This window comes from Lepisosteus platostomus, chromosome 18, assembly GCF_059453375.1.
Source record: "Lepisosteus platostomus isolate fLepPlt1 chromosome 18, fLepPlt1.hap1, whole genome shotgun sequence".
Taxonomy (NCBI): domain Eukaryota; kingdom Metazoa; phylum Chordata; class Actinopteri; order Semionotiformes; family Lepisosteidae; genus Lepisosteus; species Lepisosteus platostomus.
The window spans coordinates 9,197,296-9,214,091 of record NC_142628.1 but is presented as its reverse complement, the minus strand read 5'-3'; the positions used below and the strand labels follow the sequence as shown (position 1 = coordinate 9,214,091).

General features: G+C 35.8%; 1 protein-coding gene across 19 annotated transcripts in view; it reads left to right on the top strand.

The window, feature by feature from the left end:
- The window catches only part of ppfibp2b (PPFIA binding protein 2b), a 62,654-nt gene that overhangs the window by 41,008 nt on the left and 4,850 nt on the right, over positions 1 to 16,796 (top strand). For 8 of the 19 annotated variants that reach the window (XM_088611762.1, XM_088611746.1, XM_088611747.1 and 5 more), the window contains 20 exons: positions 860 to 952; positions 1,257 to 1,385; positions 2,806 to 2,917; positions 3,635 to 3,667; positions 4,547 to 4,608; positions 6,893 to 6,968; positions 7,287 to 7,393; positions 7,501 to 7,568; positions 8,804 to 8,869; positions 9,721 to 9,781; positions 10,457 to 10,498; positions 10,833 to 10,977; positions 11,932 to 11,964; positions 12,401 to 12,433; positions 12,671 to 12,806; positions 13,788 to 13,916; positions 14,782 to 14,932; positions 15,289 to 15,400; positions 15,535 to 15,623; positions 15,771 to 15,893. In XM_088611762.1, coding sequence (XP_088467888.1) covers positions 860 to 952; positions 1,257 to 1,385; positions 2,806 to 2,917; positions 3,635 to 3,667; positions 4,547 to 4,608; positions 6,893 to 6,968; positions 7,287 to 7,393; positions 7,501 to 7,568; positions 8,804 to 8,869; positions 9,721 to 9,781; positions 10,457 to 10,498; positions 10,833 to 10,977; positions 11,932 to 11,964; positions 12,401 to 12,433; positions 12,671 to 12,806; positions 13,788 to 13,916; positions 14,782 to 14,932; positions 15,289 to 15,400; positions 15,535 to 15,623; positions 15,771 to 15,893 — 1,800 coding nt within the window. The remainder of the gene's footprint in view (positions 1 to 859; positions 953 to 1,256; positions 1,386 to 2,805; positions 2,918 to 3,634; positions 3,668 to 4,546; positions 4,609 to 6,892; positions 6,969 to 7,286; positions 7,394 to 7,500; positions 7,569 to 8,803; positions 8,870 to 9,720; positions 9,782 to 10,456; positions 10,499 to 10,832; positions 10,978 to 11,931; positions 11,965 to 12,400; positions 12,434 to 12,670; positions 12,807 to 13,787; positions 13,917 to 14,781; positions 14,933 to 15,288; positions 15,401 to 15,534; positions 15,624 to 15,770; positions 15,894 to 16,796) is intronic. The other 11 variants (XM_088611759.1, XM_088611763.1, XM_088611755.1 and 8 more) reach the window with 6 other exon arrangements.

Genomic DNA, 16,796 nt, shown 5'->3' with positions numbered 1-16,796 from the left:
TAAGGGTGGCTTCAGACACCATGTTCATCTCTATGGTGAGCTGGCAAAAACATGCAGAATTCCAGCAAGAGTAAGACACTCAGTGACCAAAAAGCACAGAACCTTTACTGTTAACAATTGTGAGTGGTGCACAACTGGCTAAGCATCTAATGCATTACATGGGGTGTAAAAAATCAGGAACATCATCAGCAGCTCGTCACTGACCTCTTGAGCGTCGCTAAATGCGGAAAGATCTGGGACATTACCCGAAAATCCACTATCAGCATTTATCCAACTATTTATGGTCCTTTGTTGTAGTGGAATAAAGCAGTTGGTTTAAAAAAAGTGCAGTTCATGAAAAGCTATGCAAAACTCACACAGACTATACATTCATAAAAGATAAGACAGTTGTTGGAATTAAGACTGGGGGGGGAAGGCATGATGCTAATTCAGAAACTTAACTCTTTCACTGCATTCATTTCAGCCTGCACCCCACAAAAATGTTTAATTTCAGGTTCTGCCTTCTGCTCTGCTCTTTTACACATTACTGTAACTGGAGAGCAAAGCCCTTGTAAGAGGTGACTAAAAGTTCTAAATATTACTCTGTGGTTTGTGTGATTTTGAATAGCCTCCAATTCCCTTTCATAAGTAGACATTCTAACTGCATTATGAGAAGCCCTGCTTGATTTTAAAGAAATTCCAAAGCTGTTGTTGATCAATTTCCTCAAAAAAAGCACCCCTCAAATGTTCTGAGATTAAAAGTGCAATGTAGTTGCATCTAGATCACTAATGGGTGAGGTGGTTTCTTTGTTTGAACCATGTTTTTCCTCCTTGTAAGAGCTCAAAGGAGAATGCCTAGCAGATTTCCTAATGTTTTCAGGGCCTGCTGCAGGAACTGAGAGTCCTGCAGAGCAAAGTGGATGAACTGGAGGGAGAAAAATGCCAGTATGAAAAAAAACTGAAAGCAACAAAGGTGGGCATAAATGTGTCAATTGCCAACGAAGAGGGTATATCAGGGTTTTTATAGCAATTTTCTTAATTTGCACATTTACAGTTGAAGGGGTAGTATTTTTAAAGATTTCTGCCATTTTAAATAATCACCACAACACTCAACAACAACAAAAAAATCACATTTTGAAATTAAAATTTCACAATTTCTTTTTTTTTAAACTAGAACTTCATATTTATTGGCTTTGCTCTTAGCTATATTGCTTGTAGGTTATGATGTTCCTTTCTTTTAGCTTACATGCCATCATTCTGACTCTCTTTCTTTCTAGCTTTCAATTTCTTATTCTCTCCATGTCTGTTACCAGTCCTTAATGACCAAGCTCTCTAGCCTGAAACTCACAGTTGAACACATGCAGGTAGAGAAACAACACTGGGAGGACAAATGCAGAACTGCTCAGGTGCTTTTTCTTGCTCATCAGATTACTTGGGCAACTCTGATGTTTTGCTCTTAAGTATTGTGTTGGCTTTTTTTGTGGTCATTTTCTTTCAATTTTAGTGTTTTGTCAGTGGAATCTCACTCATCCAATTCCAGACACAATGGAAATAAGTTTTGTTATTACAAGAACTAGAGTGTTTTTGTTTTCCTGCTTGTAAAGAATACTTTGTGATTTTTTAAAGTACTTAATGGTACTTAATTTACTTCCTCACATAATCTACTAGTCACTTGCCATGTTTAGGTTCTCAAATCATAATATTAAGTTGACAGGTTTCTTTAAAATTCATCCTTAAACAGAAAGAAAAACACACTTAAAAATTTCCATTTTGCAATGCGAGACTTCAAGCTTTTGAATTTAACTTGGCAAAAAATGTATTTGTAAAAAAATTGTAGAAATCTCCCAGTTATTATTCTCCAAGTCATAGACATTCTTACGGAATTCATGGCTTATAAATATTTTATGTAAGTTTCCCTTACAAAAATGAGTCCAATGAAGAGTTCTTCGTTGATACAAAGGATCTCTAACTTCTGCTGAAGGAAAGACATACTACCTTAAGTAATCAAGGCTAGTTTATGAATCCCTACTGGCTCCTTTTAGGAGGCTACTACCACTGGTATTTTTTCCAAGCAAACACCTTGTGGTCAGCAATAGACATAGGAAACAAAATTAATCAGTACCTATTACTGATTTCACAAATATGTTTAAGTGTGCATTTGATTTTAGATATAATTGGTTAAGTGAGGTTCCTTATTATGCATGTACAGTATATAATTTTAACGGTACTTTGTTAATTACTTTTCCTCTCCTATGCATTAAGCAACCTAATTCCTTAATGATGAAATCTTTGTCTTCATTTATGTGCAGTGCTTGGACTGTGCACCTTCCTATTTATTCTGCATGACAATAGCGGGGATTTAAAAAAAAAAAAAAACAATTTTTTAACTCCAGTTTTGCTTCCACATGTAAACACTTTTTTGTTACAATACATGATTTTTTACTTACAGAAAAACCTTACAATGTCCTTTTATTCTCCTTCCAACTTTAGAGCCCACAACTCCCCCCTCACACACACTCCCCTCCCTGAACCATAGAATGCAGTAAAGTTTTTTTAATTTCCACAGAATTACCCATAAAATACTGTTCTGCCATGAAGAAATTATGCTTTTCAGAAAGTATCCTTCTTTTTTAAAATGCATCTTCTAACATAACCTTTAAAGTAACACTTAAATGGTTAAAAACGTAGCACCAACCACTAAATTATCAATCACAGTAATTTTACAGGGCATAATAGGAAAACATAAGTCTCTTCCCTGCCTTAAATAATATCCAGAACTTTTTACTACATGTAGAGAAGGTAAAATAATATTCATCTGTGTTACAGGCAGAAATAGCAGACCTTCAGCAGTTACTTGCTGCCAAAGATGCTGAAATTGAACGCCTGCAGAGTCAACTAATGTCACGAGTTCCAGTGTCAAATGACAATACAGAAAGAGGTAATGATAAAGCAAAAAAATTTTTTAATGCATGACCTTGAATGATTTTTTGCTAACAATCACATTAGACTTTTTAAAAGACCAAGGTACCACAGACAATTAAATAAATTTCAAATTTATATAACAAAGCACACGGTTTCATGACTGTAATTTCACAGTTTGTTTATAAAATACAAATAGCTCCAACCATAGCTCTGTCAACCAGAACAGCAAATCTACTTTTATCAAGATTAGATTCAGTATTAAATCTTTTGTGAAAGAAAAACACAAGTGAAATTCAAATAGAGCTCTGTGCTTTTCAGGTGTAATGTACAAATTACATCACACCTGAAAATCATTCTTAATATAACCAGCAAGTATCCAACAACTTTTTGTTGTTGGCGAACAGAAAGGTTATACTTTTCTGCTTCTTTGTAATAATAGGATACACATTAAGAAATTACTCCTACTAGAGATGAAAGAGATAAACATGTCAGTAATATTCATCTCAGACCTGGGAAGTGTCAGAGCCTGCAGCTACGCTAGATAAGCTGGAACCTGACACTTTACAGGAGTATACCTAAACAGACATCTTTCATTAGGTCACCTGGAGCCAGGCTTAGGGAGCATCTTATCCATCTCTGGTTTGCATGTTTATATAATTTGTTTGAGATCATTCCTAACGGTGACTTTTTCCCATCCTCCTTCATTTTACTTCCTACAACGCTACCATCATAGAGGAGATGTATAGGAGAAGGCTGAAAGAAAAACGTAAGCCTTTAGATTCTCTTGTGGCCTTACTATGATGCTTACATCCCACCAAATCAACGGCTTTGTTACCGATGAACATCTGCCCTGCTTTTCACTGCAGCATCCAAGCTATTCCAAAGTGCTGTTTCAGCTGCCTTGCACATTTCTGCCTGCGTGAAGCAAACACATTTTCAGAAGAAGTGGGGGGCCGCAGTTATCTAATCCATAACTAGATATTTTAAGCCCAATGGAATTTTTTAACTACAATCTTGTGGTGTTTGAAAGCAAAAGATACTCAACCTTTAGATGCAGACCAGACTTAGATTTGCTTCTGTTTTTAACTGTTGTCATGAATCTGAATGGCCCCACCACATCTGTTTGCTTCCATATATTTCCACTCTGTTTGCTTAGCTGTGACCACATCAACATTATGGATCTTCTTAACCATTGCAATACATGACCAGTGGGAAGAGTCTGGACAATGCAACTTCATGAAAAGAGTGAGGTTGGCTTTTGAGATCCAGATATTTTAATATAGACAGAAGAACATGGACCGAGATGAGATGTTCAATGAAAGATCTCAAATATTATTTAAAATACAGAATCTCCATGTCTTGCTAAAAATCATACTGCACCGCTTACTCTCCTAACTCTCCAATCTATTAAAGTAAAAGGAAGAAAAAGAACACTCCCTCCTTTTCCCTCATAACTGAAAACGCTTCTTCCCTTACCCTCAGGATACAAACTCTTGGCATTTAGACAACCCCTCAAAAATAATCAATAATTAAATGCATGAGTAATCTAAACAACAGAGACACATTTCCAATTCATACGATTTAGTTTTAGAATCTACCTTCTACACTAAAAAAAGCATTCATTAATTGATCCATTTTCTTTTAGATCAGGAACTACAACGACTGAAAATAGGCATGGATTCCTTGCTAACAGCAAATGAAGAAAAGGTAAGTAAAATTTGGGACAGTTGTAACTGGTCTCAGAAATGTGACATATCTAAGTCTTGATAAGCTTTTCTTGTGGGTGTTGGTTTGGACCTCAATAAGAAATCTCGATGTACACAGTTAGAACTAGTAATTTAAGCATCTGCTAAATTATTATTTTCACTAGTGGTCTACAGTATGTGGATAATATATATATACAAATATTCATTTGAAAGACTTGAATTGAAAAATATCATCACCCATGTTAAGCTATTAAAATTAGAGTAAGCTTAGTTTTCATACATCCACCAAATAGAATGGACATTTCTAAAAAACAACACCTTATACTGTGTGCCAAGACAGTTTAACATTAATACTTTAAAATTACAAAAAAGAACCATAAAAAATGTCAGGCATTTCTGCTCCAAAAAAGAATGTACCTATATGCACAAATACAGGACAAGATCCAGCCAACCATAAATTAAAAAAAAACAACTCTATCACTTACTTCGGGAATTCTTCACCCCGGATCCAAGCCTTCTTGAAAAGTCACTTTCTCATTATCTGTGTCCACTGGTGAGCACACACACAAAAATACTCCCTTTTCAGCTGCAGGGCTCTTTATATTTGAAGGCCTGTTTTGTGCATCTTTATTTAGTAAAAAGTTTACCTAATATTCACTTTCATTCAAAGCAGGTTAAAGAACTGACTTGAGATCATGTGAATTCTTTAAGGTCAAATGTTATAATGTTAGAAAGAAATGAAATGATAGAATTTCTAAGATAGAAATTATAAGTAAAAACAGCTCCACTCTTCCTCCCACAGGCAACTGTGAGCAAAATCAACTACAAAGAAACACACCTGTAGTAACCTAAAGTGTTCATTAAGACTTTTGGTTATTAAGCAGAGGCAAACTAAAATCAGCTGCAAAGTTAAACACCAATCTTAGATATACATTAAGTCCTTGGTTAGTAAGCAAAGAGAAAAACTAACATAAACTGCAAAATTAAACACACCTGTGGCTTCATTGAGTGTTAATTAAATTGGTATATTGGTTATTAAGCAAAGAGAAACTAATGCCTCAGAGTCCTCCAATAGCATCTAAACCTATCCAAGCAACACCTCAAGGTTTTATACAAACAATAAGTGGTTGGAACAGTTAGGGATTAAGGGGTTTCTGAAAGTTTGGGGAGCAAATCCTTATGAGCTTGTCATTTGCAAGTCTCTGCTTTTTCCCATTGTTTTCAATCATCATGTTGCTTTCCATTAAAAATCTTATTAATTGCTGGCAAATTGAAAAGCATATACTGACAATCTTAAATATAGGAAATCCTCTTTCTTTTTTAGTTATTTTAACAAGGGAAATGTTACCATAGTTTCATAGTTATAGTTTATTACAGGAAACTTTGCCACAGTATATGTATTGGAATATAATTGGTATGGATACTTAAATTGTGCTCGTTAAACTGGCTTTGCATGAATTTCACAAGTCTCCAGCTGAATGCAATTTTTACTGCCTCATAGCATGCTTTTGGATGAACTATTACATGTAAACAATTGGCAAATTTCAAATCACTTCTGATTTACACTGACAACAATATATAGTCACTATAAGCAGTCACTGCTTAGCCACTATCATTTATTTTATGCACAGGAAAGACACAATGCATAACATAATAGCCGATTTTTTTTTCTCAGGGACACTTGCTAATAAACTACTGTAAATCATAAAAATCATTAAAAAGGAGAAACATGAAACTGTCTAATGCAAGGCACAAAGCAATTGAAAGAAACCTGCACATCCATTTGTCTTCAACAACTAGAATTGTTCATGTTTTCCAAAAAGAAATTTGGACAGTCTGTTTAAAATTTGAAGAACTGAAAATAATTAGTACACTCTTCGTGACACATCTGGCTTATTTTAATAAAATTGCTTCCAAAAGCAGTTGAATAAAAACATGTATGCAAACTTAAATGTGCTAGAAGTATTATTTTCTTGTGAAGCACATTTAGTTACTTGAACTGATGATAATACTTTATCATTCTTGTAACAATCGTTTTTAAATCTTTGAACAATTTCCAGTAAAAAAAAACACATTTAGTAACCAATATAAAATGGTGATTTTTCAAGGTTTTTCATGCAGTATGCACCTGAAAGCAATTGTACAAATTTAAATGTGTACACAGGGTAACTCAAGTTTGGAAATTTTAGCTGTATTTAAAAAAAATGGAGTGAAGCTTTAAAACCCATTTATGATCATTTTTAAACCTGTTTTATGAGATCTGAAATCTGCACATTGCTTTGCAGGACCGTCGTATAGAGGAGTTGACAATTCTTTTAAACCAATATAGAAAAAGAAAGGATGTCATGGCAGTAACACAAGGTATCATTATCTCATTCAAATATTACCTGTTTATCTCCACACTGACCAGTTAAAGGATGAAATATTAGTGCAATATATTTATCTGGATATATGTAGTCTTTAATCATGAAAAATGTCTTTATACATTATTTTCCAAAGAATATTTGTATTATTGTACAGGACCTTGTATCTAAGAAAAATTATACGTATTTCTTTATCTGCACAAGTATTAAGAAGTAAGAAACCTACTTAAATACACCTGCATAATCAGAAAAACAAACTTTAAACTAAGAAGGGTTATACTTTAGTACCACTAGGTAACTGTGTGGGTTTTCGCAGGCTCAGGTGAAAGAATTCTGTCTGGCAGCAGTGAGGAAGAACTCAGTGGGAATATGAAAATGAGAAACCCAGCACATACGACTCACACAGAAAAGGCCAGATCAGAGGTGAGGCCCACACCCCTCTCCCATATTACTATTTCTGTAAGTATTATTTAAACTGTCTGGTGAACCAAGTCAATGTGATTTACTGTCGTTATTATCTTTCTTTACAGATGTCTTCCAGGGGCTCCTCACCGATTCTGGTTTCACCCTCATCAACACAAAAGGAGCTGGACACCAGGCAAGTACTGTATTGAAGTAAAGAGTGTAATTGCACAAACAGGATAGCAGTGCTTAAGCAGCAGATTAGCTTGCTCTTAGTATAGAAAGGGTCAGATGCATGAAAGGACCGAGCCTGGTTTAAGAGTCCGGATACAGAGAGACTAATGAGTTGGAAGCGTTGAGTGCTGCAGTAAAGAAGTGCAATGATATCAGTGAGGTTTTAAGAAATGTTTCACAGCAGTAATTAATTCTTGCTTATAGACTGTTGATGAATATTTAATCCTGCAAGAAGTCGCAAAAATGAGGTGGGGGCTATGCACATTTAGCTTCTCACATATTAAAATAAAATGTACTAAAGCTGCTGGCTATCTAACAAATTTTGTAATTTGTTAAGAACTTCAGAAACTAAGTTTATACTGTTGCACTCCACACACCTCTAAAAGGCAGTATGGGAACAAAGATGTCCCCTGTCCTTGCCTGCTGTAACTGCAGCAAGAATGAGACATGCTCTTCAACAGCACAGAGTGATTCATATGTGAAAAGAAAAAGCATTTCATAGCCGCACTACCCTCTTCTAGTCAAGGAAAACCAAATTAGTAACAGGGACAGACGTGTCATTCACATCAGTATTGGGCTACTAAAAGATGACCTTGTTGCCTCTAACCCAGCGAAGCCATTCCATGCCTGCAGTGGTGAAACTATTATTTTCCCTGCATATTCAAGCCTCTGGAGTTTGTGGAGTAGTATAGCAACAGTCACTGGCTTTTCCCAGTCTGTATTTTCTCATGTGTTAACAGTAACCAGCCGAACTTTATCGAGATGAACGCACAAAATTATATTTTTCCTACAGGCTTGTTTGTCCTACAAACTTTGAAAGGGAAATTCTTTGTTATTTTTGGTTTTCCCTATGTAATGAGACCCAAAGCTTATTTTGACCATGTGTACACATGTAGGAGACTCACTTGTTCTGTGACTGTGCAGGTTGTATATAATTCCAATTGAATCATCACATTGTTTTCACAAATCCCAGGTAGGCTCATCAAGGTTGAAAACAGTAACGTTCTCATGAAAGAAAAACCATCTTGAGACTTTGTGAACTAAAGGGGTCCAAAAATAGTTTACTATTTATGGTCTTTAGAATATTAATGTTTCATTATGGCTTAATGAGCAATTAAATCACAGAATCCTCTTCTGTCAATTCTTCCTGAATACCTGGAGTTAATGTAAAGCATTGTTTTGTCTCTGTGTTTCCAGCTGCAAAAGTCTGTCTCCAGGGCCATTACTTTCCCCCAGTGAAGAGAGCTTTGAAAACGGACAGTGGCAAGTACTGAAAGTGTGATGGAGTGCTTTTGACTTGTTGTGATTTGGTTTAATTAATAGCAAGAAAAAAATGGCTTGGGCCCTGTCATTCTAATGTCTCTGGCCTGAATACAGAAGTCACCCTGGTTAATGCTGAGCAATGACTGCCATATCAGATTAAAATGAAAACCCTTCGTAAGGTAAAATCAACAGAGTAACTACTGCTGGCAGCTCTGAAATATCTGACAAAGCAGCAGCCAAAGTCTACGTAAAAAGATAGCTGTATTGCTCCCCCTTGGGCTTGTCCTAAATGGAGGTTTTTTGTTTGACTGTAAGTGACTGAAGATGTTGCTAAATTCATATTATCCTGTGTACTATTCCTGTACAACAATTCTTGAAGATTTACTTAATTTTAATTTTAAACTTGTTTAATTAACAACTGATTAATTGTGAATTAGTTCAGGTGGGCAGCTGCGTCAGCATGCATAGTCTGCAAAGGAGCAAGTAATAGGTTTATTCCATGCTGAAAAGAGAAGAGAGAAAACACAACGTTTTGGCTGAGAAGCCAGGCTTAATTATGAATTATGCTTATAAATCACCAGAATGGAAATTGATTGGAATTAAAATTGATAAATATATGGATGCTTTAAGCCTAAAGCATGTTTATTTTCAGTACAGGCGCTATTACAGACATGAGATTTGAGAAGATAAGTCCTTTCTCTCCAACTGAAAAATAATACTGGCTATAAACACATATATATTTTAAATTAGCCTGATTTAGTATATTCGTGGATCAAAATGGATATTCATGATTTCATTATTTTTTTATTTTGTAACTTGCAACTTTTTTTATGTGCAATTTAAATTATTAGGCCTCAACAAAGGATGTTATCCAGCAGTTTAGAAGAATTGCAAAGTGGATCATTACAAAAGGTTGGACATTTTTGTAATGGTACAAATAAGTGTGAAAATGTTACATCAAACTAACCACCGCAATAATTTGCATTTTCAGTTTTCATCTTGCAGAATAACCAGTAATGGGAAGGGATTGCAGTAAAAGAAGTAGATCATTATTTCCTGCTGTTAACCTGTCACGCCCTTAAAATAATCTGTCTGCACACGGCTTCTAACTGGGGAAAATTCTTGGTGTTTCTTCCACTCAAATAGCTCCATCTACTAACTAACATGTTGTCTAAGGCTTTATGAAATCTATAGAAAGGAGAATGGAGGTATATGCATTAACATATTGAATCAACAGAAATGTAAAGTGCCTTTCAGCTTTGAAAAGAATCTTAACATCACGTAGTAGGTTTACAATTTGTAGTTGAATGGTGAATTATATATTTTTTCTGATCTAGGCCCTAGTTTTAAAAATCCATTCCAGCATTCAACAATTATTAACAGTTTAATTCAATTAATATTGTATTTATAATAAAGCAAATCTTTATTTTGTGGCAAGTGGCTAACGTATGTAAAGTGTTAATTATAATTTGTGTACACATTAACTGTATCTTTAAACGCTTGTTCTCATCATTTTACTAACCATGTGTCTGTTCTCTTCATTACATGCACTGACTGTTCCTTCATTCCCACCCTTCCAACCCATAGCATGTAGTTGAGGAACCAGTAGAACCTGTTGTTTCAACAGAGGTACATTAATTGAATGATGTAATTTTCAGCTTAATGTTTAACCCTTCACCTGCTGAGTGCTCTCTCTTTCTTGCAATTAATTTAAAACACTTGAAGGATAGACGAAAGCATCTGTGTTGTACATGTATATAAATATCAAACAACAGAGTCAGCCATATACTGTATATGTTATGTATAAGTATATTTTCATTTTAATTTTTCAGGTGTCTTTTTGTACACTTTGGCAATTATTCATTCTCCTTTTGTAAAGAACGTTGTATTTTCCTGAGAGAATGATACAGTAAGGTAATGCAAAATATTATATACTTTTAACTTCTATCTAACTTTTTTACAGAATCGACAACATTTAGAAAGTAACAAATACCAGACTTTACCAGGGAAGCTGTATCGTTCTAACCAAAATGGAGACAAAGAGAAATATATGTCACCAGATAGTCAGAAGTCAGAAGAGGATGCAGCAGACAATGAATTCAACTTAAGTATGTCAAAATTAATTGTTTGCACAAGAAATCTTTGAACAATACTTAGATGAATAATATCAAGAAAATGCAGAAATTCTTGTTTGGGTATTATTAGGTTTTAGCAGTATTTAAAGGCACATCTTAATGTTCAACTATTCATTTTTTGGCTGTTGCTTTAACCCTAAGCGACTTTCATCTTTACCCATTTGCACAGCTGGGGCTTTTACTGCAGCAATGTGTTTAAAGTATCCTGCTCAAAAGTGTACCAATATAGGTTTATCTGAGGCCAGAGCCTTAACCACTGTCCAGCACAATGTTCAGAATCATATGTGTGTGCTTCAATCACAGATGTATTTTATAAGGACATAAAATTTAAGGAGCAGTGCTTCCATAAATAATAACGCTGATTTAACTGCATTAACATTTTCAAAAAGCAAATTAAGCTTTGATTTTACATTAAAATAACACATTGCTGTCCTATGTGGACTAAAGTATTCTCTTTTAAACTTTTCTTCCAATTTTATGTGTTAATGGCATTATCGTGTGTCAGCTTTTTCACCTTTTTGCTAGAAAAACTATTGTGTGCGTGATCACAATGTGAATATATACTATATATTTATATCCTTTAGAAAATGTCATCATGTAAGTCATTCTGACACATAAAGTGCAGTACATCATCACATTTCTATTTTAAACATTGTTCTAAATTACAGAATTTGACTTCTAAATACAGTACCAAAGATTATGACCTACATTCAAAACTGTGTGTAAATTTAAATTAAAACAGGCTGTAAAAACAGCTGAAATCTTTTGACCTGTCTTATAAACTACTGTAATTTTATTCCGAGTCTTTCTCTTGCCAGGGATTTGCATGGGTCTGTGTTCTCAATATTTGCTTTCCATTACTCCTTAATTTGCTAGTGTTTCTTCTTTGCTTTTTGTGGTGCTTTCTGCTTAATGGAATGGCTGAAGATCGCAGCAGGAGTGCCAGTGCTCCAGCTTTAGGTATTGTACTTTGCAGCTATGGCTTTGTACAGAGGATCAATACTGTATATTAAAGACTTAAGACATCTACTGTAACTCTAAAACAGACCTGATTCATATCAACACACAGGAAAGCCAAAGGAGGGTGCAGGGATTATAATAGATTCATTTACATAAGCATAGCACTCACCCACCCAAGCTTTTAAAAGAAATTCAAATTAACACACTAATTGCTGTTTTTTTAATGTGTAACTTGTAACAAATGAAGGCATTCTTATGACTGTTTTTTGTTAATTAACTCTGAATTAGTGAAAGCTGGTAGCTGAAAACCTTTAATGAATGAGCTCTGCTTCTTGCATAATTGTACCTATTTTGTACAATAAGAACATATTGACATGACTGAACAGTAACTGAATATTTCCTCTGTATGCTTCATTCATTGCCTGCCCATGTCCAGGATCTCGTGGGAAACAAGATCTTTTTGGAAGTGGTGGGTTATTAGTCAAGTTGTGTGTGCCTTTTTGGATTGAAGTTTGTTTTAAAATGGTGTACTTTTTATTTTACTGAAAGGATAGCAAAATGTGTTTCACCAGTTGATTCCACCTTTCAGTGATGTGCTGATTAGGTCATTATTCTACATTGTCCCTATGTGTGTGTGTACGTGTTGAAGGGTGGAGTGGTCTGAATAAAGAAATGGAAAACGAACACATTTCTTTTTATTTCTAAGGAAAGACAGAGAAAACCGAGGACACGGCCTTGTCTGATCTTTCACCCCTGTCGTCTGGCGTCGACTCTGGAGAACAGTCTCCTGTTTCCCCAGATAGCAAGAAAAATCCAAAAGGCATCAAGAAATTCTGGGGAAAGTGAGTTTGGATGACCACATATACATCACAAAATGAATTAAGCAAGTACATAAATGTAAAGCAGGCGTGCATACTTGCGGGAGGTTTGTTATTTGTTTTGACAACTAAGTAGGGGATTACTGTTCTATGTTTTGACATTTTTTAATAAGCTCTACATTACTTTATGGCAAATATTTTGTTAGCCAAAGTTTAAAGGTATAGCAAACATTTTGTTCTTTTAAAAAACACCTTTTCTTTTTTAAAAGGGGTTAAGCTGTAGAAATGTTTTTGTCTTCTTTGTCCATTATTCTAAATGGGGATATTGCCTGACCTCACAGGGTAGTTTTGCTAGATATAGATTCTTACTGGGGCCTCTTTGGCAGCAGCAGAAATGAACCTGGTTGTCTGGTCTGCAGGCAGCTCAGATGTTGCTAGCAGAGCACTGGGAGCCTCCACATTCCCTCTCGTGGCATTGCTGGGGACTGCAGGGGCTTTCTTATTTCTTATTTTACACATTCCCAAGCAGAGATCTGTGGAGGGGGTGAGAGATAATGGGAGATCGTGGGGGCCAAATGGTTTTACTTTACATCTGAAATTAAAAGAAATATATACAGTAGTTGTAAACTGCATGTCTGTCAATTGTATGCTGTTTTCCCCTTGGCGAAGAATAACTTCACCCAATAAGAAATTGTGTGTAAGAATGTTTATAGTTTATTGTGGAGTTAGGCTGTACGAAGCTTTGCCTTAACCCACTCGGCTGATGGCCGACCACTTAGCCATAGGCAGATCATAACCAAGGGGGAGCTGCAAAGATGGAAATTGGGTGGAGGAGGGAAGCAGAAAGATGAAGCAAGAGGGAGAGAGAGGCTTACAAGGGTATTTATAGTTTTTTTTAGAACGTTATGTCATGGAGAATTATGAGTTTGAGTAATAGAGATGAGGGAGACCTTGGTTGCCGTCATCCCTTCTGAATTGTCATTAAAATCTCCATTTATGGCCCAGGATCAGAAGAACCCAGTCTGGCACTCTGCAGGCAGATGACTTGGAGCCGTCTGAGTTCCGAAGAGGGGGGCTACGGGCGACAGCTGGGCCTCGGCTAGCCAGGACTAAAGAAACCAGCAGTGCATTCTGGTACGCTGTAGTGGGACTCCACTGAGCTAAAGTAAAGCTGCCAAAATCGATCCATTTACAAGAAAGTATTAAAACAGCTACTCTGCCAATGGTTCCTACATTCTTCCAGACTTCCATTGCTTTACACTATGATGGCTGAGTAGATGTGTAATACAAATTGTATCCCTTTCATCAATGTTATGTGTTTTTCCAAGTTAAGATAAGATAAAGATAAGATTAATTTAATTTGCTGTAGAGTTTCTACTGATGTAGAGACAACAGCAGTGAAGATAACACTGTTGTACACACCCAACAGCAGTAGAAACTCAGTGAGCCAAAATTACAGGAAAATTATCCTGGAAAGGTGGTCATAAATGATAGAATTCTGACATATTGTAGATGTAAGTCTATACAAATAGCTTCTTTTTTATATGTGTTACTTTATTTTTAATTCATAAATGTATTAATTTCTTTAGTGCCTTTGTTTTCAAATTTCAAAATACCTCTCAGAATTGCTGTTTGTAGGCTCCTACCATTCAAATGTTTTTCCAGTTTATCAAGGCTGTAAGGGTGGCACAAAAGAAATTTGTTAAACAAAACCTATGATATGATTAACTGCAAGTAACACACTGGATAAACCTTAGAGTTTTTCATCATGGGGAGGGTGCTGATTTCCCTTAAATGCTTTACTATTTGTTTCATTTAAACTGGATAATGAAAATGACATTTATAGTCCATGCGTGTCCAGTGCATGAGGCTTCTGCTTTTGTCTGTTCAGTTTCTATAACCATAATGTGTTTGAATGGTGCTACAATTGACCTATTTACACATCCTCAAAGGTGAAGTTTAAAAGGTTATACATCTTGTCATTGACTCTGTCCTGTAGTGACCTGAATACTCCCTTCTCGAAGTGGACAACAGAGCAGGTGTGCAGCTGGCTGGAGGACTTTGGTCTGGGCCAGTATGTGAGCCTGGCCAGGCAATGGGTCAACAATGGGCAAACCCTCTTAGCTGCAACACCCCAGGAGCTTGAAAAGGTACAAGGAATCTTTTGCTCATAAATATGTGCCTGCAACTCCTGATACACATAATACTCCCTATCAGGCAATTATTTTAATTTTCCCATTTATGAATGTAGCAGAAATACATACTCTTGTTTAGCAAATTCTAGGGAATCCTCTCTAGATGCATTTTAAAACTGTTTTCTTTATATGAAAGAGTTAAGTAATTCTAGTAATAGAATACATTAATACCATTAATATTTACACTACTGCTGTTTACACAATGTCTTCAGCACATAATAGAGCAATACACGGTATCTAAAAATCACAACAGAGTGAATTGTATGTAACATGAAGCCTCCAGGTAATATTCAGTGTGGAACAAATTCCAGGAAATGGGAATAAAGCACCCCCTGCACAGAAAGAAGTGCCTACTGGCTCTCAGATCCTTCAGCACAAAACAGACCGAGAAATCATCTGAACTGGACCACATCTGGGTAACACGTAAGTTATAGATTAAACTGACTTCATATGGGAATAATCAGTCGTGTTTCTTCCTGTCTGCTAATTGCATGAGCTAAACATTTTTGAATTATTATTATTTTTTAAAATGAACATATCCTAATTCCTGTTTGCAGGTTGGCTAGATGACATAGGCTTGCCACAGTACAAAGATCAGTTCAATGAAGCAAGGGTGGATGGCAGGATGCTACAGTACCTGACAGTGGTAGGTGCTCATGTTTCACTGGTGAGAAAATCAACATACTGTACAGTACCTGCTGGCAATGCTGGGTGCAGAGCACATGGCAGCACGGTTGGTTTCTGTAGAAAATAATGTGGAACATTAACATACAATTTTATTTTAATTTCACAGAATGACCTCCTGTTTCTTAAAGTCACAAGCCAGCTCCATCATCACAGCATCAAATGTGCCATTCACATCCTGCATGTCAACAATTTCAACGCTAACTGCCTGAGACGCAGGCCTGCAGATGAGGTAAGCAGAACAGACTTGCATAGTACTTGTTCTGTGCAGCCTGTTTTTGGCTGACTTCTAATTTCCTCTACAGTACTACTGTATTAAAGGGGAACAGCAACACTGTTGTTTTTTTATTTGTGGTTAGAAAGGATTAGCATTGATGAGTGCATTTCAAACCACAATAAAAGTAAAATATGCACAGTAACTTGTAAAACCTCCAATTTACTGTACATCTCAAAATAGATTAAGTTTACAGGTGTCTGCAATGCCATATTCTGTGATTCAGAACAAGGCAGGGTGAGAAAGAATTAGCATTTCAAACCAGTAAAATGTAAAATGTACACAGTAACCTGTAAAACCTCTGAAATGATATTGCTGTCATTGTCTTGATTCAGAATGAGGCAGCAAAACATTCAGGCCCTATTAAATTGCAAACAGGCAGGCTGTGAATAAACATCTCTTTTAATCCAGCAGAAATATTGCTCTCGACTTTTTTGCCGACCAGCGGTTTTGCCGACAAATACTACTTGTTAACTCTGCATGCAGATCACATAAGAACATTTCTGCAGTGAAATATCTGCTGCACAACCTGAATTTATTTGCTCGTGCATAACATTACATTAGTCATTATGGTTACTAGTGAGCAGGAATCTTGCCTATGGCAAGTTTGTGACTCTTTCAGTACTTTCACAATGATCACAATGTTACATTTAATTTGGGATTAGTAAACATTTTCTAGACCGTCAATTAATTAATTTTGTTATGGAGATTTAATAACCGGTCTGAGAAATTGGGACTGCAGTTCTCTTTTACATGGGATAATATGATTTAGAACAAGCTGACCTTAACAATGAAAATTACAGCATATTAAAAATAAATGTAAACAGTTTGAAAGTGACAGTGAGACAGCCTTTACACTGC